Below are 21739 nucleotides of genomic sequence, written 5' to 3'. Positions count from 1 at the left end.
CATTTGAAATCTTAAAAGCCAAGAATTGGATGTAAATTTTGGTTCTCCTTTTTCATTGACACGGTGGATTATTAATATCAAGGTCATCACCAAAACTATTACACATGGCCAAGATCATCGCTAATATTTGAAGGAAGATAGTTTGATATTTGAACTTATGTTTTCTAATTTCTAAAAAGCATACTACAATAAGCTTAGTCTGATAAGTGTAATTTACTAATATAGCCACTACTTTTGTTTTCTCTTGAGATAAAATTGAGTTATACTAAAAAGAAAAGGAGATACCACCACTATGGGAAGAGGATATGGCCTCAATAGTGTTCGCAAAAACGTTTTCCCAGGTAGAGAATACAATGCCAAACTTGCCATCTATTAGTTTGCTAATATTTGAAAGGATTTCTAGTTTTTGCAGTAAAATGTGTAAAAATTTCCCTATTTCAAGATGACCTTGAAAGCAAGTCAGAATTTTTACATTTTAGTTGGTGAAAAACACACTAAAGGTTGATTTTTGTGAACAGTGGCCATCACGCTTTTTATCAAGAAGTCTTCCACTAATTGTAGAATGGAATCTCCAAACAACACTTTTGGCACGTGTATCAATTAAAATATCTCATGATTGACACATCAATAAAGCTACAGGAAAATATAGTTGTAGCACATGTGAAATGGGAATGCGAAATTGGTTTCTTCGTTCTTAGTATGTTGTTGTGTACTAATACCATGTATAAGTTTTCTGAATGGTTGATTGGAACATGAATAAGTACTACACCAAATCTTCATTACCATACCCCATCATGTAGGAGACCAAAAATACTCAAAAACATATGCAATGTAGCATCATGCACAAGAAATGTAAGCATGCCTCATCATGAGGGAAGGGACAATATTCCTCTTAAGTTTCCCTACATGTTGAAAGTGAAGCCAATTGTATGGCACTAGAATACATGGTATCACAAACAAATATGGAGGATGTGGCTAGGTGTATTACAGAAACTTATAGCTGGTCACAGGTTGCAATGGCAAACAAAATTATGGCAAGGATACAAATACGGAGGATGTGGCTAGGTGTATTACAGAAACTTATAGCTGGTCACAGGTTGCAATGGCAAACAAAATTATGGCAAGGATTTTAAGTTTTGTCGCAAGGTACGCAATTCCGTCATAGATGACGTGGTGGTACGATCATGTGTTTTGTAAATAAAACTAGGCTAATTATTAAATCTGGAACCCGTTGTTCTGTGTGGTGTGAATGAGGTAAATAAATAAGGTAGTGGGTGATGTGAGTGTTGTAAATAAATAAGGGTGTGGATGTGTGTAAATTGTATAAAATAGTAGTTGAAACAAATGTATGAAAGTAAAGGTGGTGGTGCATGTGGGAACTTCAGCGTTATAGGCTATATATGCCCAAATTATATATGTTATATTATTATAGAAATGGGTAATTTGGCTTCAAGAATGACGGGTAGTCAAAGAAGACTAACGCGTATAGAGAGTCAAATGTTTGACTGGGGAATCATTGGGATCGTACTAGAGAGAGAATGGGAAAAATGTTATAACCCTCTTTCTCTCTCTGGTGGTTGCCGATATCATTATTCAAATATTTTTGTTTCAACTTTTGTCTCGAAAGCGATGTGGACAACATACAACCACATCACTCACTCACTCTCCAATTGCCATATCTTATGCAACTCAACAATGTTCTCCACATTGCAAAGTAGTTCTAAATATCGCATATACACATATTATCCATCCATAGTCTCATCCCAATTAAGCTAATGTGATATGGCTTCCTCCTCCAACTCTCCTCCTCAACTTGGCAATATCCGCATTGAACGCTCCATCTCTGAAGCTCGGATAAATGATCTTGGAATTCGCTTCTGGCCCAAGTTAGTCTTTGTTTCTCTCTTAATTCTTGAGTGAAATTTAGCCATCTATGCATGTATATTATGTTGCTCATTTCTTAACTTGTAATTCAATGATTTAGAATTGATCATCCCTATGACTACGCCTTCAATCATTATCAATGTTCCTTGTGCAAAAAAGAATTATTAAGCAAAAGAACTTGCTACGAATAAAGGATCGCTAATTATATGAAGGGAAGTAGGATAACAAGTTTTTAGTAGGATTTTCATTTTGAAATCTTCAAAGTTTTCATCTTCCTTTTCCCATTTGATCACTAAGTGCATTCCTTATCGTTACATCCGATTGGGATAAGTTGCCATTCCTTATCATTACATCCAATTAGGATAAGTTGGCATTCATTTTTTAACCTCCATTACTAGGATGTTGCTTACTCTTTTATATGGTGTTATATAATACAAAATGTTGAAGATGTTATGTTCTTGAATCTTACTTTTGGAAACACCAATAAGCTAACAAATACTCATTTAATGTTCACAGATGGGGTTGTCCTCCAAGCAAATTCCCATGGACATATGATGCAACAGAGACATTTTATTTAGTCAAGGGAAGAGTAAAAATATATCCTGACGACTCCTCTGAATATGTAGAGGTTCATGCAGGTGACTTAGTTGTGCTACCAAAAGGAATGTCTTACACATGGGATGTAGTTGTTGCCGTAGATAAATATTACAAATTTGATCAGCAATGAGAGATCTCATGGTAGATTAGTTGTATTACCAAAGGGAATGTCTTACACTTGGGATGTAGTTGTAGCAATAGATAAATATTACAAATTTGAACAACAATGAGAGATCTAATGGTGACTTATTTGGGCTACTAAAAAAAAGTCTTTCACTTGGGATGTAGTTGTAGCAATAGATAAAACATGACAAATTCAACAATGGTGAGAGAACTAATGGTGACTTAGTTGTGCTAGCAAAAGGAATGTCTTTCACTTGGGATGTAGTTATAGTTGTAGTAATAGATAATACTACAAATTCAATCAACAATGACTTATCTAATGAATAGTATAGAATCTCAATATTAACAAGTGAAATATGAAGTTCTTTTTGTACACACTTCGCTTTCATATTTCATATAGAGTTCGCGATGCCTTGTTAGATTTAGCCCAAAATGCATACTTTTATTGTTTAGTAATACAAATTTATCCATTATACCATAAATAAAGGGTATTCTTCACTATTGGCCGTTCATATTCACCATTTAGAAACCCTAATTATCATGTGTGTCAATGGCCAATTTATAAAATAATTGGAAAGGTTATATTGGAAAGTGAATCATCTTGCTCTATACTGAATCCATTCAATAAACTAGGTGTAGGATACTTAAAGCATAAAATTATCTTAGATTGGAAGTGATAACTAAATTTTGATTGAATCAAGGTGCTCGAATGTGGCTCCTACAAGTTGTTCACACACAAGAAGGATGATAAGTTTTTTCATTTAAAAATATCTATATAAGATGAAGGGGAGGAACTATTGTTGCGTACTTCGTTTCAAAGTAGTTACAATTAGCAAATAGAATATATTTGAAAATCATATAACATGTTGTTACTTGAGCCAAACATATTTGATTGTGAACTTTCGTTGAAAGTAGGTGATATTGTGATTAGATTGCTATAAATTTCAGACATCAAATTTTGATATTTATAGATATAAACATCATAGAAGACATAGAGTGAGCTAGTTCTCTCTCCTTATTTCTCAACAATGAGCCATACATCAACATTAGTATCATAAGCCTTGTACACTTTTATCTATTTTTTGAAGTTGGAAAAACATATGTACCCTCTCTTTATACCTTCTTCGTTTCTTAGTGCAAGCCACTTGTCAATATAGTTTTCTTCACATGTGATCTATGTTGTCATAATGTAGTGTGTGTGAAGGGAGAAAATCATGAAAGAGTTGCCAAGTGTTGTAATAGGTTTGGATTGTAGTCAAAATGATTAGTTGAAGAAAAAAATTAGAAGAAGAACATTGAAATTACATCAAAGTGTAGCTTATAATGGTATAAACCAAGAATGAAAACAATAAGCTTAAAGGTTCAATATTGTTAAAGGTGATAAATAGCAATAATTTTTAAGTACAGAGTGTGCGGGAAACACAAATATGTCAATATATATTTTGCCAAAACCAGGTGCCCATCGAGGATAAGGACAATTGCATGCTCAAAATGAAAAGCAATGGTGCATGTGAAAAAGACATAAACTTATTTTATCCAGCAAGAGAGATCTTCAAAGCAATATAAGGAGCAAGAGAGCTCATTACATCATGCTCGCAAGTTTTGGGAATCAAACGCCCAAGCTTTGTCGACATTAATTGGAATCAAAAGGTCACAAATCATGAGGGCATCTAAGAGGCCTCTGATTACTATGATGATGTTATCGTTAATCATAGATCTGGCACATCATAACTCACGGATATACCCCCAAAACACTTTCACATTTGAATCTCTTCTTATCCTATATAAAAAGATTCAATTATTGTAAAAACTTGTGTAATTTGGATTGGCTTTCCGCAAAGTTGTTGTAATTTGCGAACATTATAACAACAATAGTGATTTAATCTACTAAGCATGCTCCCTGGTCTTGTTCCTTGGCTCAACAAGTATGGAATAAAGTTCTTTCTTTATTCCTAACGATCAATGCTGGTTGCTTGTTCTCATGGGGAGCAAATGCAATGCCAGAGACTACTAAGCATGCCTTCTGGTCTTGTTCCTTGGCTCAACAAGTATGGAATAAAGTTTTTTCTTTATTCCTAACGACCAATGTTGGTTGCTTGTTCTCATGGGGAGCAACGGTGTGGGGAATTTTACACTCCAACTTGATTTGTATGAGGCAGACGATATACAAGAGGCCATGACAGTACATAACAAAAGATTGATATCGGTTAGTCTGTTTCAACAACCTTGAAAGCAGGTGCGATTTGTCCAAGTCTAGAAAACTGTGACTACGATAACATTATGGGTATTATGGAAGATGCAGTCAACTTTACGATGCAACAAAGCTTGGTCTTTCAAAGGTATTGCTTGAGATATGGGAAACATTGTTGACAGTAGTTTGTGGGCAATACGATAACATGCATGGTTCTCCATAAAATATTCATAAAAGAAGGATGAAGCTTCTTCACTTATGGAGGAAGGTGTCTCTCTCTCTCTTTGTAGTGACAAATCACAAACCTCAATGGAACTATCAACTTCCATGGACCCTTTCTTGATATTAAAACAACATGTTAATGTACCGTATTAAGGTTCAACATCCCTGTATAAGTTGTTTTTGTACGTACAGGTTTAGGTGTACATGCATTGTCTTTTATTCTACGTTGTAAGCCTATGGGAAGATAACTTTTACTTGTACTTTTTTGATGTTTTTAATACTATTGAAGAAAATCTTTAAGGAAAAAAAATAGCAATTTAATCTAGAGTATTCTTTGATATTTACTTGTTTTGGGAAGAGTAAAACATGTATTCAACATGATTTTAAGTAATGAAGATCTACTTTGATGCAATTGAGAGCAAATTTGACAAGAAACTTAATTACCCTTAATTGAGGAACTTCAAGGTTATTTTTTGGTAATTTAGTGGAAGACAAGATTCAAACCTATGCTTCAAAGTGATTAGCACTCTATAACCACTAACTCACTCTCGCTATCAAGGACATTGTCAAGAACAAGATGGAATCATAGAAAGGAATAAGGAAACAAGATAAAAGTACAAGAAGAATGGAATTATATTAACATGAAGAATAAGATTACAAGAATAAAGATTAGTGTTGAACCGGAATAGTTTATCAATGACTAAAACATCTATTTATATAGCATGGTTGGGCCCATGATGGATGATGGCCACCTCACATGATGCATGATTGTCACTTGGCTTTTCATGCAAGCAAACCATTTGGTGATCATGTATTAGCATATACAAAAGTGGAGAACATCTCGAAATGTTACACATATAACCAAGGTTATCTATGAGAAGTATACAATAAATAATATGAATAAAGAGTTAGCTTATCAGTTAAAGCTTATATGTACATATATATAATAGAGGCCACGTGTTCACGATGATTGGTTATATGTGTTTGATTGTGCGTGCATATGCTATTTTATAAAGATATTCGTGACACATATCCCCTTCATTTGCTAAAGAGTTCCATGAGCCGCAATGCATGATTTGTCAAGACTTGGCTTATTGGAATATCGATGATGGAATTGAGGTACAATTTGTGGCATGAGCAAGAATTCTAATACATTCCCGAGTTCGATCACTAAGTGTTTAACTTGATAATGAACTAAATAATATAACTTGTTGCCATTAATACCAAGGTGAATATTGACTTTATATATATATATATATATATATAACTTGTTGCACATGATCTTGGGGTCCAAAATGGTTTTCACTCCATATTCAATACCATCAACAAGCTCGATAGGAGGTTGAAGAGTTGAAATAGAGCTTGAAGCATAAGGTTCCAAAAATGATTCATGGAACACTATATGAAGATGCATATGAGGAGGGAGATTGAGATGAAATGCAACTTCATTGATCTGGTTAGTGATAAAATATGGACCAAGATGTTGATAATCCAACTTTGTGTAAGGTTGACTAGTTTTATGTACTTTATAAGAACCACAAATGATCCCCAACTCGAAACCTAGGTATATTGGTGATGAGTCAAGATGATTAAAATTTGCAAATTTCTTATGTGTGGCTTGAGTGTCGTGCAAATGGTGAGAAAGAGCAATGTGAACCTCTTAATGTTGAAGTAGATGATTTTTTTGTAATAGGATTTCTCGAGTTTTGTAGATGTTCAAGCATCGTCCAATTGGGATGACATCCGGTGTTGGCAAAGAAAGGAGTATGCTTGATAGAAGAATGAACAAAATTATTGTAAGAAAACTCCACAAAGTGCAAATTGCCAACTCAATAATCTTGTTGGTAGTTGATGGAACAACAAATATATTATTACAATGTTTGATTGGTGCATTCGGTTTGACCATATGCCTTAGGATGGTAACTTAAAAGAGAGTTTACAATAATCTTGACGGAGCCCAAGCAAGTGTTGCCAAAAATTAGAGATAAATTGATGGAACAACAAAGATATTACTACAATGTTTGATTGGTGCATTCGGTTTGACCATTTGTCTTAGGGTGGTAACTCAAAGAGAATTTACAATCAATCTGAAGGAGCCTAAGCAAGTGTTTCCAAAAATTAGAGATAAATTGTGGGCCTCGATCACTAAGGATGTCATTAGGAATATTGTGATGTATGAATACTTCCAACGTAACCATGTGTGTTGTATCTTGACTATTGATCGTCTTTATCATGGAAGAAATTGCGGCATCTTAGTGAACAAATGTGCCACATTGAGAATGACATCAAAACCATTGGAAAATGGGATATTGGAAATGAAATCCAATGCGATAGATTTCCTTGAACTATCTAGAATTGTGAAGGGTTGTAGTAACCCATACAATTTATGTTGAGGATTTTTTTACCAACAACTAGCACTGGGTAATGGCTCGGTTTGGTTCGAGAGTGTCAAACTCAAAACATTTAAAACCGAACCGTTTAAAAAAATTGAAACTTAAACCGAACCGAACTAAGAAACCATTTAAACCAAACCGTTCCAAAAATTCAAGCTCAAACCAAACAAATTTAGAGACTTTCAAACCTTTAAACCATTGTCGTACAATTCGTGCTCGATGCACGACACCGTTAAAACCATGGTTTTGCAGCAAAACTAAGGAGACAAAACCTTGAGTATCAACTAGCGAATGTGATCCTCGACATATCGACTTTAACTTATCTTTCTCTTTTAATTTGGAATTGTTGAGGAGGTCTCTAATCCAATTTTTTGGGTAAACTTATAATCTCTATCACTAATTACATCGATTAGTAAACCATATTAAAACAAATATAACTCACGATTTGGTAATTCGATTCATGAGTCATTATCATAGTTTTGGTTGATATGAATTTGGAGAACGTTGTTAGTTGATCGACAAAAACCCACATATAGTCATGACATCTCTTATGTTTCTCTTGTCTTGAGATGCGTCCCTATGAGTGCATGTCTTCATTTCAATTGGAGTTCTTTCTCCACGCAGAAATTGTATGTTGAATTTGGATTGTCATAGGGTGAGAGTGGTCATTATGCACTCTTGAGCTACTAACACTAATATATTACGACATATGGAAACCCTCCTCCTCTCTCTCAAATGATTGTCTTCAACCAAGAAAGTATATCATTCCTAAATAGGGTTTAGGCATTGAACATGCTACTTATGGAAACCACACTTCAATTGATTAAGAATCACCACAAAGATGTACAAGTTAGATCAACCCTTGGATTCAAGAGAGAGAGAGAGAGAGAGAGAGAGTTCAGTTGGTAAGGATGCCCAATGGAGACCACGAACTCATGGGTTCAACCCCTACATTCCATAGTGGCATCTAGTGAAATAAGCGATATGTATGAAGTATATAATAGAGAGGTGAGGAAATTGGGTTTCGAACCCAAGACACAGTGCTTATAGTGTAACAACTTACCACTAAAGTAAGCTAATTATGATAAAAAAAAAAAGAGATGTATGGAACCCAAGGCATAGTGGCTTGTAGTGTAACTACTTACCAATAGGGTAAGCTAATTGCGATAAAAAAAGAAAGAGAGAGAGAGAGGGTTCAAAGCTCTAGCATAAAACCTAGGGTTCAAGAAGTACAATTAAAAAGGCACAAAAGTGGCCTTTATAGGTTTACAAAGATATTGAGCCCTGTTACAATGGGGTGGCCACAAGGCTTTAACTCAATAACTATCTCACTCGTGTTCTCTTTAGACTTCTCTTTGTCCTTAGACTTGTATCCTTGGTACCAACATTGATATTCTCATTGATAATGATACTTATGAGAGGTACTTAACATCCTCCCAGCCTAATGAGTGCCTACATCGAACACGCTACTCCGTGTATGTGAGAAAGAGTGTAGATGGAAGGGAGAGGTGGATGTCATCAAGAGTGGGGAGAGAGTGAAAGATATTGAAGACATCCTCGGTGAGAGGTTGTCGAGGTAGAGATGAGGGTTAGGTGGAGGTGAGGAGGGTGGTGTACGACAAGATGTGGCCATGTCAATGGGGAGGGCGACTAGATGTCTTGCACGAGTGCAATGGGCGTGAAGAATAACACTTTCACGTTAGTAAGCATGGAGAACCTTGAGTGTGGGATTCTGGGAGGGATAACGAGAAGCTAAGGACATGTTAATGCATGAAGATGAAGGCGGGATGAGTTAGTAAGTACGGATCAGGCCTTGAACCTTGAGCCTTAACCCTTGAATCTGTAAACCCTTGTAACGCAAGACCAGTCAGAGGAGGGCATGGGAAACTATAGTATGGGTTGGAGAAAGGAAGAGGAAGGCGAGGGAGGGGCATGCATTGCTCCTGGCATATGGCAAGAGTATATAGAAAGGAAAACTGTGAAGGTGGGTCTGGATGCCTTGGGAGGAGACCTCAGACCAATCCAAAAGCTTCACAATTTTCCTTGAAATTATAAAATTGGCCCATTTCCATAGCAGAAGAAGAAGAAGAAGAAGAAGAAGAAGAAGAAGAAGACGAAGAGTGTTGGTTCTTCACTTTCCCGTGCGTGCTCCTTCTCCTTCTCTGCTGGGATCGCTCTCTCGATTCCCGTCCATGGCTGCGAATGTTGCGGACACGAGTAATCTGCAGGTAGCTATGCAGACAGTCGAGCGCGCCTGCTCTTCCCTCCAGGTATTCTGTCTAACCTCTCCACTTCTTTCTAGCTGGATTTCAATCATCAACAACATGAACATGAACATGATGAACATAAACATGCATACATACATATGCATAAATACGCACATACACATTTTTAAAATTTATTCCTGTTAGACTGTATAATTCTTTGTAAGTCCATAACTGGAATTCATATTCCGAGGTTCCCTTTGTGTCATAGATAGCTTGTATTTGTTCCACATACTGTATATTGTCTTTCTAGGTAGCCTTCATGATGAGAAACATGGATAACACTTCTATTTTGAAATGAGTGTGTCATTGTGAATACACATTACAAGCATGATTTCTTTAGACCTTTTTTTTAAAACTATACATATATATTGTTAGTTCTAAGCTTATATGTACTCTGATCATATGTTCTGAAGTTCCCTTGTATAATAACTATCTTGTATGTTTTTCCTCATGCTCTTGGGGTGTACGTATCTTGTTTATCTATCTTTTTCTCTCTCTCATTTGCTTCATTTGATGTAGATCCCTCAGGAAAGAGCGGCTGCAGAGTCGGTCCTTTTAGCTTTCCGGAAATCATATCGACCTTTCCAAGCGTGCCAATTTATCATGGGTAATAATCATGTTGGACCAAATGCACATTTTTATTTGTTTTTGAAGAAATCGTTCCTCTTTGAAGAAAGAAGTTTTTATGTTCTAAATCTTAAGTTCTTAGATATTTAGAGTCTTTGATACCCTATGCTTACTTATACTTTTTCCTCAAAGACGAGAACACATCTAAGATGTAATCTCTTGTTTGGTCTTATAGGTCATTTTGACCTATTAAAAGATGTGAAATACTCTTTCTAGTAGATTTGTCATAAATGTTGAAAATCTATTTAAACATTGTTATCTTAACTTTTATTTATACAATCAAATTGATCGGAAATCTATGAAAGCTGCACGAATTTGTCACTCAAATTCCAGAAAATATGACTGCACTCGAATATTAGGTATTTTAAGAATATTAACCAATCATTATTTTGGCTTTTCAGGTATGTAGAAAGTGAAACTTCCTTTATTACATCTTAAGTTTATGGTTTGTGAAATGGGGATTTAAAACTCCTGCATTTCGCAATCATACTGTTATGTAATCTCAGTAGGGCATGGCCTTTATGTGCTTGCGTGTTCAGTAAAGACATGCAAATGCTAATTCAAAATATTACAAGGAATGCTATTTTTGTTCTATTTTATTATATTATTTATTAATAACAATAAATAAATTTTTTATAGCTACTTGAAACATTTGAAATCAAGCAAGACCACATTATGTGAACTGTGTGAATGGCTGAGGGCCGACAGTCCCTAGCCTGGAGGAGCCACAAATGATAGAGCGCATGATTGGCATGGGTTGTTCTAGTTAGCTTTAGGTTCTAATGCATGTGAAGGTTTGTGTGTTCAATAGTAAAGTTGTGTTTTATAAAGTTACTTTAGGTTAGGCCCTACATAAATTCACTTAATAGTTGCCAATGAGTGGGGAAGATATTATTTTAACAAACCACTTTTTTGACGTAGAAATCAAACTTCAGTTTTAGAGCTATGGCAGAGTCATTCTAGAATATTGAAATCTTTTGGAATTATACCTGATTTTCTCTTCTCTGATATGCTTAGTGAAGGATGCTGTAGAAACTCTATATCTTAATAAAATGTTGCTAGGTTTGGGATCAATCTTATTATATGATTTTCTATTAATCATGTGTAAAAGAAATAGTATAAGGGGTGCGAGTCAATGGTGTGAATGGGCGTCAAATTCCTTATGCAAGATTTCTGGATGTAAAATAAGTCTTAGTGAGTTCAAAAGCTTTATGGGTATATTTAATCATTTATATAACACATCTCTGGTTGTGATCCTAAACTAAATTGGTTTGGTGGGGTTTTACTGTCCTCTAGAAATTCTCCAGGATGGTTTCACAAACTAGCTCAACAAGCTATCTGATTAGCATAGTTTCATAGACATACAAGGCCAAATATGTACATCTAGATGATGCCTTGATGGCAAAGAATTAGTGGATGGAAATCATATTGGTCTGTCATGGATGAATAACCCAAAGAACATATAATATATAACATGCACTAATTATCATATAATTGCTAGGTCTTGTAGGTGTATGTGATAACTCAATATTGCATAGATAGCATGGTAATGCGTAGTCACCACTGTTTTTGATGCTATCATAAAAATGCACTATTTTAATGTAGATCTACACTTCATACACCAAGGCAAGCTGATCACATGTTTCAAATTCTATCTAATAAGGACATAGCATGAATGTTCAATTTGTTATAATAGTTGTGAGTGGCAAGACATTAAGAATGGGTGGCTGACAAGCAACCCTTGAGATCTATCACCATAGGAGACCATTTAAGCAACATTGAATATAATAGGTTGGCTTTTCTGTGAGGGATTAAAACATAGCCATAAATTCCTTCTTGTACACTTCTTGGATGAGAGAGAGTCACATGCAGTATAGTTGGTTCCCTACATACATCTAGTTGAATATTCCACAATGATGCAATGGCCACTGAGAGCCAAATTCTCTAGGGTATCGACATTCCAAAATCTTTGGATCTCTAGGCATCATAGTGAGTCCATACATTGTAAAATCCTAATATCGAGATAACTGTGGTTAATAATGGATTTCTATCTCTATTTAAATACTTCACAATGATATACTTATCATGGAAGAAGAGTCTTATACATGTTGTGTCTATGAATATTGGATCCTTCAGGTTGTTCTGTAAATCACCAGGGTTATTATTCGGAGGTGTTGGTATTTAGTGCCTAATTCTGCACTTGGTTTTCTGGATATGCCACTAAATGTGATTAGAAAAAGAAGAAAGTTTGATATAAAACTGAAATTGTTTTTTGCATTCCTTTCTTTTTTGTTCTAATCTATGTAGAGCATTCCCAAATGGCCAATGCACGTTTCCAAGCGGCTGCGGCATTACAAGAGTCAACAATACGTGAATGGAGCTTGCTTATGGCAGATGAGAAAAGTAATATGCGCAAGTATGTTAAAAAAATCCTCTTTATTCTATTCATTGTGGGTTTCAATTCAACCAATTGAAACCGCTGTTTAATTAGTGTTTTAGGCATTCTATTTGTCTAACGTAGAATGTTTCTTAATGTAGCTATTGCCTCCATTATGTTATGGAAAGAGCTGCCGCCCCAGAAGCTTATGTTCAGTTCAAAGTTTCAGCTGTAGCTGCAGTGTTGACAAAACGTGGCTGGTAATTATCTTCCTCTTCTTTAATTCTTTCCTTTTTCTATGAATGCTTCTATCCTGCAAAATCTGCTCTTATTCTCTCAATGTCCAATTGTCTTCTTAAGAGTTAGGAATGAGTTTTTTTATACAGTAAGGTGTACTAATAATTGTGGAGAAATATTTTACGTAAGGTACTGTTTTCTATGGAACTCTCTTTTATTTACAGAAGCTATGGTGAACTCACTACACTAGTATGGCCAAAATATTGGGTCTTGAAGAAGAGCCAAATACTAAAGAAGACCCCAATACTAAAGAAGAGCCAAATTCTTTTATGTGATGGTTTTAAATTTAAGGGAAGTGGGTCAAAATAGTGACCATGCCAAAGGTCGCATCCACTCTCTATAAATAGTCATAACTTCCGCCCATTTTAAGGCAAGTTAAAAATATTCTCTAGTGAGAGCGTGCGAAAGAAAGGTATATTAACATCTTTTAAGAGGCCGAAATTGCCAATAAAACCTAACAAAAGGTTACATCTTTGATGACATGGGATCTTTAGGGAGAGAGTGCTCTTAGGCTGTACTTGGTTCGATTTGTTTGTGAGTTGTAATTGTGAGATTGAATTATAACTCTTCTTTGTCCTATTGGAATTTTCTTGTTGCTTTCCAGCTGTTGATGTAGCTTTATAGATGAACCACATTAAATCCTTGTGTTTCTATTTTTGTTGGTATCTTTTATGGTAATTGTGCACACCGTTTAAAACTTTATTTATTAATCAATCAGGTTGGAAATGGTTGCAACTGAGAAGGAGGCTTTTTTCAATGAGGTACCTGATTCATATGTTTTGCATTGGTTTCTCTTGCTGTCTCATATAATATTGTCAAGGTCTCTCAGATTTAAATTTCTTGACATTCAATCAATAGAAGAAAAAATGATCGTCAGTCTTGTTATAACATGATGGTAATCAATGGGGTGAAGAGAAAAAAAAATACAGCTGTTTTCATCGAAGGGGAGCAAACAAAACAAATTTAAAATTAAATTCCTTTACTTTATTAAATGAGCTAAAGTAAAAAATGGAACCTCTGATTGTTTATGCTTGGTTCTCTACCAATTTGAATGTGGAACCTTTGCCTAGTGCACCAGATTTATTGCGATTTTCATATAAGGCAGGTTTTAGGAATCAGCTCTTTTATTTCTGTACATTATCAAATGCTAAGTGCATAATATCTATTGATGAATGAATCCTAATCTAGCCATACATCCACGTTTTATGATTCATGTTGGACCATGAACAAAGCCTTACGAGTCGAGGAATGGACAAGGAACATATACATTTTATAAGTGACCTCAGATGTAGCTATAATAACTTGTCTCCCCGCACTGGTGACACGTTAAACTTGACTATTTGAGCAAAAGTTGTGCCATAGTCTATCCTAAAAATGAGAACAGTGTGTTCATCTTGTAAAGGATTGAGATGTGCTTCTCCTAAGTGTAAAGAATGCGTCACTTTGATGTAACGTAGGCTTAGAATAACATGAGATTGAAATAGTGCAACATAATTCTTATCATAATTGTAATATTCTTAGAATACAATGTGTAGAATATGTATGCTAAGTATTTTTCTTCTTTCAAATACGTACAATATGTATTCTAAAAATAAAATCTGTAGATTACAATAAATACATAGAATACTTTAAATAATTCTTATATTTGTATTAAATCTAACAATTGTGTTTTGGCCAATTTTTTATTAATATTTAGGAAATATAAAATTCTTGTTAAACACATAGAGTATGTTAAATACATGGAACATGTTGAAATGGCAGCTCTTAAATTTAGAATATGTGTTACTACAGTATCCTTAAGATAAAGTACACGTTCTTTAATAATTATGCTTCTCATAAATCATGTAATATTTGACTCATCACATCTTTAGTGCACACATGAGAAAAGAACTTGGGAGATTATATTTTCTAGGTCAACAAAGTTCTCTGAGGAAAGAAAGTTTTGATAGACAAGTTGGGTAATTTAAAATACATGAACAATATCCATCAACGTAGAAGAAAGTTCCAACTACAGTTTGCATAGTTGGGCACAAGAAAAATGCCATTGTGGTGGTTCTGCCAAAGATCAATCTTGTCTGTGTGGTGACTAATGAATGGATAGGCAAACCTCATACAAGAACTCTTTGTCGAAAGCAAACCCCAAAGGCTCACTAAAATAACCTGTCTAATTGGAATGCAATATGGATGAATTCTAGTCATTCTTATGCTCACCAAGTAATGATCTTCCAAAATGTTTGTAAGAAAATCCAATTATCAACAAGGGAAACTCCTTAAATTTTCAGAAGGCTTGATTCTCTTTATGAAACAAAATAAGATTTACCATAGAAGCCTTTGAGAGGATTAAACAATTTTGAATAGATATCTAAAATGATGGTAAAGATAGTATTGTGTTAAAAGAGGTATATTATTTGCAAACATTGAGATATGGGAGAGCATGGCTGTGGGAAGAATTATATTGGACCATTAACATCATTGATGAAGATATCATAATATTTGTGCGTTCAAATGGTAACAAATACAACAAAAAGTTGCAGCGATATGAACATCATTTAAGTATCTGATCTCTTTATAGATTGTTTCAAAAATTCTTTCAATCTTATGTCAAATTTCTATAATAATAAAAGCAGGAAGCCTACAATTAATAGATGTAACTTTGATGGTATGGATTCGCTAGAAGGCTGTAAATTTCTAAGAAGATGGGAACTTGATGGAATGCATTCAGAATGATCAGTGAGATGCTTCTACTGAGAATCCTTGATTAGAAGTGGCCTAGTCAGTGATGACTATCAGTGGGAGGGATTAGTAACTAATGATCATGAACTTGTATAGAATGGTCATCTGATTGCTGATCCACATAAAACTTTACATGACTGGCAGTGGGAAACTGCTTGCCAAGGACTTGTAAAAGGGATAAAGGTAGGTCCATTTGGAGATGAACTCTCAAATAATCTTTATTTCTCTGCTTTGAGGGTTTTATGTTCCTCCATTTCATGTGACTCTTACGTCAAATAGAGAATATGAGGGTAAAACTGGCAACTTTTCCTGGCTTCATTTCCTAACCATGTGACAAGTAATTTCATGTGTTTTTTTGTCTTTCCTATATCCTTTTGGGGTCTCGACTTCTCTTCTGGTGAACAGCTGTATTCATATTGTGGTTGTTTCATACAGCTGTATTACCAAATATTCTCTAAAAATTACTTAATATGTAATTTATTGTTTGGTCTTATATGCCATTTTGGCCTCTTAAAAGACATTAACATATATCTTTCCTTTTTTCTTTTGATGGGATAAAACTAAGCCTTCATGGGTCACGAAACTGGAGAAATTTGGAGCCTTTAGTCTTGATGATTGCCCACATGATAATGGCAAAGTTTTGATGACCTATGATATAATCCTGGCCTAGATGGGAGTAACACTGATAACGGCCAAGGCGTTATTCCAATTAATGACTGATATCCAATGGATTCTGGAGCTCTAAAGTCAAAGATACCCAATATTGGCACTTATGTCATCAAAGCAAGTGGCAGAAGATGTAGATAACCAGTTGTAGTATGCTGAAATGGAAGGAAGTTTCCAATCACCTGGTATATATATAAATGCGCTAGTTTGGATTATCCACACTTGCACATGAACAAAGTGGAAAAGAATATCATTTTTGGATGTACTTTTGAATGTAATCAAACTGAAAAAGAATAGAGTGATCCAAATTGACATCATTAAATTGGATAATGGAAGAATGTCTTGTGTTTGGAAGATAACCCACTATAAGGCCCTCTTTTTACACATTGTAGGATGGTTTTATCATCAGGTCCTCTTATATGGATACAAATATATCTCGTGCTCTCCATAGTATAATAGTGCAACTCAAGACTTCGCGACATCAGTTAAAGATTGAGACAAGCGTGTGTATATGCAAATCTATGGAAGTTTGGTCTGTCCATTGTGTCATCAAATGTGGAATCAGATGATAACTAGGAGAGATATCAGTGCCTCTTCAAACAAGGTTTGATCCACTTTGTAAGATAATGGCACCGAGATCAATGAGGCTTGGGACTGTCCTTGCTAGAAATCAAAACACATAGAAGATGTTGCGAGATAATGATGCAACTAATCTTCATCAACAAAGAACCATTACAATTTTCTTTAGCTCCATCAGTCCTCATGCTGTAATTCAATCAAGGGCTACACAACTAGGGTCTCGACCACGACATTTGAAAGGAGTTACAATAGATTTAGCATTAGCAATTTGTCATGCACATAAGACACATCCAAACAACAGCAGCATCACCCTTGTTATCAACTAATGAAAGCCATTATCATTGGCCACGGAGGGCGTTTCCCTTGCTCCCGAGGCCTCTCCATCTTGGATCAGCCCATGTGAGAGATATTTCAAAGGCAAAAGTGTTCTAGCCCAAGAAACGTAATTAGATTTCTTTCTTTAATTCTGAAGGATTTTGATAAAAAACAATGTAAACCTCATTGTGCCCGTGTATGTGGGTGAACTTTGTTGGTTTTTTGTTGTCTTTCTAATTCAGATGACTGCTCTTTTTTCTCAGGTTAAACAAGCTGTTTTAGGTGCACACGGCGTGTCTGGTCAAGTTGCAGGCATATCTTTCTTGGAGTCATTGGTATGGTGATATTTTTCAATTGATTTTATGTTTTTTAGGGAAAGTTGACACATACTTTGAAGACATCGTCACTTCAAACTTTAGGTTTCAGAATTCTCTCCTTCTACAGCTAGTGTCATGGGTTTGTCTGCTGAATTTCATGAACATTGCCGAGCATCATTAGAGTTAGAGTATTTACAGGTAAAGGTTGTTTTCAAACGAACATCAGTTTCTTATGTTTATGCAGCTCCATTCTCCATGTATTCGTATATATCTACGCTGATTCTTTCTTATTTTCATGTTTACTATTTCCAGAAATTTTATACGTGGGCTCTAGATGCAATATCCTGTGTAGCAGACAAGGTTTTACAGAATACATCAAAACATCTTGAAGTGCACGTTTGTGCATCAGCTTTGAGGTTCATGTGTCAGATATTATGCTGGGAATTTCATGGAAGCTTGGTCAATGTTATTGCAAAAGCCAGAGCTAGTGCATTTTCCATGAGTTATGACTATTCGAATGGAAAACGTGGTGGAGAGTCTGGAGCATTTGTCCAGGTTCGGAATTTGTGCATGCATTGAACTTTTAAATGGATGTATGGGTGGCAAATAACTTGCCTATCTGGAAATGTGAATCAGCCAGGGTCTTCATGGCAAGATCTTCTGCTTTCGCCAAATCATGCGAACTGGATCTTGCACTTTTATTCTTGTATCAGGCAGCATACCTTGGAACACAGTTGGATTGACTCTCCTCTTTGTGTGTCAGCAAGACAACTGATCTTACAGCTTTGTTGTCTTACCGGAAACATATTTCCTCCGGGTAAGCTCATAGAAATCAGATTTAATTAACACACAACTATAACTGTAATGGATTTTTTTGTACAATATATTTAGAACGTGGAAAGAAAAGAGGAACTGGGCAGGCTGTAAGGACAGTTTCATGTTGTTACTTTTGAATGCTACTACTACTAGATACATTTTGTCATCACCAAAAACAAACCACAACCTTCTGGTTTACTCTGCTTATTACTATTTTCAGACAAAGGAGTCACACAAGAGCAGCATTTACAACGCATGCTAACTGGCATTGCATCTTGGATCAGCCCTCCAGAGTCTGCCATTTTGGCTGTTAAAACTGGACAAAGTGAAAGGTAGGCCCTGTCTAAGATTGTTGATCTTTTTATGTTTTGATAATCATATTAATCTTCCATGGAACAAAAAAGCGCATCAGTAATGTTTACTAAACGAGTGTTTCGTTTGTCTATTAACAGTGAGCTGCTTGATGGTTTACGGGCCCTAGGATCAATAGCAAGTCTGACATCTCCTGCAGCGTTTGATAATTTCTTAAAGCCTTTAGGACAAAGGTATTTAACATATTTTTCCTCTTTTCAGGCTGATTTCTGATAAAAATAAACTGGAAAGGCTTTTTGGTTCATGGAGGATTTATTTGTTTTCCACAGTACCTTACAGCTTTTATCATCACTTACTGAAGAAATTATTAAAGCTAGCGGTGAAAAACAGGATGATGAAGAAACCTGGGTAGAAGAAGCGTCTGGCAGTCTTCTTGATACATGGACATGTCTTTTGCAGGTGAGATCATGTAAACTATTCAACTTCTTTTGCATAACCTTTAGGTTTTGTTCACAAGTGCAATGCTTTAAGCTGATCAAAATGTCTTTTTGTTTAATTTGGACCTTCTCTCATCAAGTTTATGACCAGTAGCTACTTGAAACAATGAAGAGATAGGCCTCAGTCTCAATACATAACTATAGGACGAGGGCTCTATGAATTGGGATATGTAATGTATCTCGCAACTATGCATTTCATGCTTAATCCCATCTTTAAAGTCACTTGCTCAACGCACTGCATCCTAATGAAAATATAAATTTCTTCATTATTTCCCTGGTTGGCCTCAATGTGCAGAAGACGGCATTCATGATGTGTAACTGGTGGTCTTAATTCTTAGAAGTTGGAACTCATTTCAAGTGTATTCCTAACACATTTGAAGTAATACCCTAGCTATTACAAGTCTATTTTATAAGAGCATCTCTTATACAAATGTTATTCAATCATAAATTGATAAGAGACTAGAGTGGATTGTAAATATAACATCTGTAAATAACATTTTTCAAAGGCTCCAATTTAATTTCAATATTTAGTATTATGCCAAAATAAATTGAACCATTCTATATGCAACCAGCCTGCAGACTTAAGCAAACGGATTCCTTTTCCACAATCTGGAGTACAGGCAGCAGCAAGAGTGTTTCGGACCTTTGTATATACTGAATTGAGAGGTATATGCAGCAATTTATGCAGCATATGCAGCAATTTATGATAACTTATACGCATCCCTTGTGTATTCATGCAGTTGCTGCTGCCTCTTCTTCTTCTGATGATGATGAATCTGAACAATTACAGGCTGCTATAGCAGGTTGTTAAAGAGTGAGGGTTATGGATATTATTTTTTGTACATATTTATTATTATTCTATCCACGCAACATCTCTTTAGCTATTTAGCTAAGCTAAACCATTGGGTGTACAAACATTAGCATTATTTTACTGTAGTTTTGTCCTGTATTTTATGTATGTGTATATATTAAGATGTAGGCATTGGTATAGATCGAGCAAGGTGGTTTCTGTATACCGACTGCAATGTATGGTGTGTTCACATAAATGTATTCTGCATAGATATGGTTCAATGCGGGCACACTTCTTTTGTTTTGAAAATTTTATTGAATTGACCAGAAATCTATAACTATCTAATGTGAAATGAAAAGTAAAATAATCCTCATTCATTTTCCCCAAAACAAATTTGCTTGAATCTTCTCATTTTTTTTCTTATGTTGTTTATGGAGTTATATCCCATTCTTTCGAGTAGAGAGAACAATCTATCTACAAATTGAAGTGATAATCCCCTTTCGTTCTTTTCTTATTAAGGTCTTCCTTGGTCAAGCCTAATTGATCTTCTTTAAGGGTTGATATCAGGCTGTGTATTAACATGCAGAGGATACACATGAGGTCACCTTTTGGAGTTGACATTCTGACTGCCATACGCAATATTGCTACCCTCCATTCTTAATATCTTCAGAATATTGTTTTGTTACAGAGAATACAATATTCTTTTACTATAAAGAATACAGTATTCTTTCACTACAGAGAACACAATATTCTGTTACAGAGAGAGAAGAAAGAAAGATATATTAATGTCTTTTAAGAGGCCAAAATGGCGTATAAGACCAAATAAGAGATTACATCTTGATTGTTTTCTCGTCTTTGAGAACAAATCAAAATAAAATAAATATTACACAATAAATATAAAAGTAAATAAGATGAAAAGAGAAGAAACGAGGGAATCTGGTTTTTGGCACATGTGAGATTCAAGCTAGGTATATTGTAGCTTTTGTCTTCGAAAGATCTCTAGCATAGGTTGATGCAGAATGGAAATGTCTCTGAAGCGAGGGAAGCACCTACGATGGCGGGAGATAATGGCTTTTATCTATCGATGACAAGGGTGTCGAGGCCGTGGTCCATGGGGCCGGGGCGTACGTGCACGGAAAATTGCTATTGCCCGATCAATTGTAACCCCTTTGTTATGTCCTGGTCTGGGGCCCATTTGTGTATCCTGTGATGGACTTGTAGCATTAGTAGGAGTGATGGGGCTAAAGAAAGTTGTGATTGTTCTTTGTGGATGAGCTTGTGCGGCTGTATTCTTCAACAACTTTTCCCGATGTCTCTTGATCTCTAGCAAGAAAAGTCCTAGGCATCGTTGGTCCTCATATTCCATTACCTTGCGTAGTGGGCCAAAGCCTTGTTTAAAGAGGCAATGGTATCTCCCTCTGATTTCATAAAAGACACTACAATGACAAACATAGTGTTCCTCAGATTCTACTCCTTGATGACACAATTGGCAAATTCTCTCTTCTAGAGGTAGTCGTGTATATCTGCCTACCTCAATCTGTAGCTGATGTAATACAATATTGTTTTGACTACAGAAAATTCTTCATGAGCAGGACTTTCCCATGAGTGTCTTTTAAAGGAATGCAGCACAATCCTCCCACAACTCAGAGTCAGATGCCAAGACGAGATCTTTGTAGGATGGCTGAAGTAAAGCTGCAATCCTGACAATGTACTTCATCTTCTTCTCAATAATTTCT

At 35.5% G+C, this 21739-nt stretch overlaps 2 protein-coding genes across 4 annotated transcripts in view; both read left to right on the top strand.

Annotated features, from left to right (window-relative positions):
- The first annotated feature begins 1589 nt into the window (after positions 1-1589).
- LOC147858712 (uncharacterized) lies at positions 1590-3720 on the top strand. Its single transcript, XM_087326549.1, has 2 exons — positions 1590-1886; positions 2401-3720. The coding sequence occupies exons 1-2, from the start codon at positions 1783-1785 to the stop codon at positions 2609-2611; spliced, it is 315 nt and encodes a 104-aa protein (XP_087182675.1). The 5' UTR covers positions 1590-1782; the 3' UTR covers positions 2612-3720.
- Positions 3721-9497: 5777 nt separating this feature from the next.
- LOC147858711 (exportin-4 protein) overlaps positions 9498-21739 on the top strand; it is a 28437-nt gene continuing 16195 nt past the window's right edge. Inside the window, exons 1-14 of one of the 3 annotated variants that reach the window (XM_087325404.1) lie at positions 9498-9680; positions 10206-10284; positions 12612-12720; positions 12843-12941; positions 13697-13739; positions 17535-17606; positions 17691-17786; positions 17901-18143; positions 18225-18405; positions 18625-18736; positions 18857-18949; positions 19046-19175; positions 19786-19879; positions 19954-20016. In XM_087325404.1, coding sequence (XP_087181530.1) covers positions 9603-9680; positions 10206-10284; positions 12612-12720; positions 12843-12941; positions 13697-13739; positions 17535-17606; positions 17691-17786; positions 17901-18143; positions 18225-18405; positions 18625-18736; positions 18857-18949; positions 19046-19175; positions 19786-19879; positions 19954-20016 — 1492 coding nt within the window. In that variant the 5' untranslated portion in view covers positions 9498-9602. Of the gene's footprint in view, positions 9681-10196; positions 10285-12611; positions 12721-12842; positions 12942-13696; positions 13740-17534; positions 17607-17690; positions 17787-17900; positions 18144-18224; positions 18406-18624; positions 18737-18856; positions 18950-19045; positions 19176-19785; positions 19880-19953; positions 20017-21739 lie in introns of those variants that run through there. The other 2 variants (XM_087325403.1, XM_087325405.1) reach the window with 2 other exon arrangements.

This window comes from Azolla caroliniana, unplaced genomic scaffold (genome assembly GCF_043228905.1).
Source record: "Azolla caroliniana isolate FFs.n. ecotype wild unplaced genomic scaffold, voAzoCaro1.0.p SCAF_10, whole genome shotgun sequence".
In the NCBI taxonomy this organism is placed as follows: Eukaryota; Viridiplantae; Streptophyta; class Polypodiopsida; order Salviniales; family Salviniaceae; genus Azolla; species Azolla caroliniana.
Note: the sequence above shows the minus strand (reverse complement) of the source record. Positions and strands in the feature narration are given on the sequence as shown.

Bases quoted from the DNA above. Each gene is read 5' to 3' on its own strand.
- LOC147858712 (XM_087326549.1), top strand. From the start codon at position 1,783: ATGGCTTCCTCCTCCAACTCTCCTCCTCAACTTGGCAATATCCGCATT. The intron at 1,887-2,400 runs GTTAGTCTTTGT...TAATGTTCACAG, and splicing joins GGAATTCGCTTCTGGCCCAA to ATGGGGTTGTCCTCCAAGCA.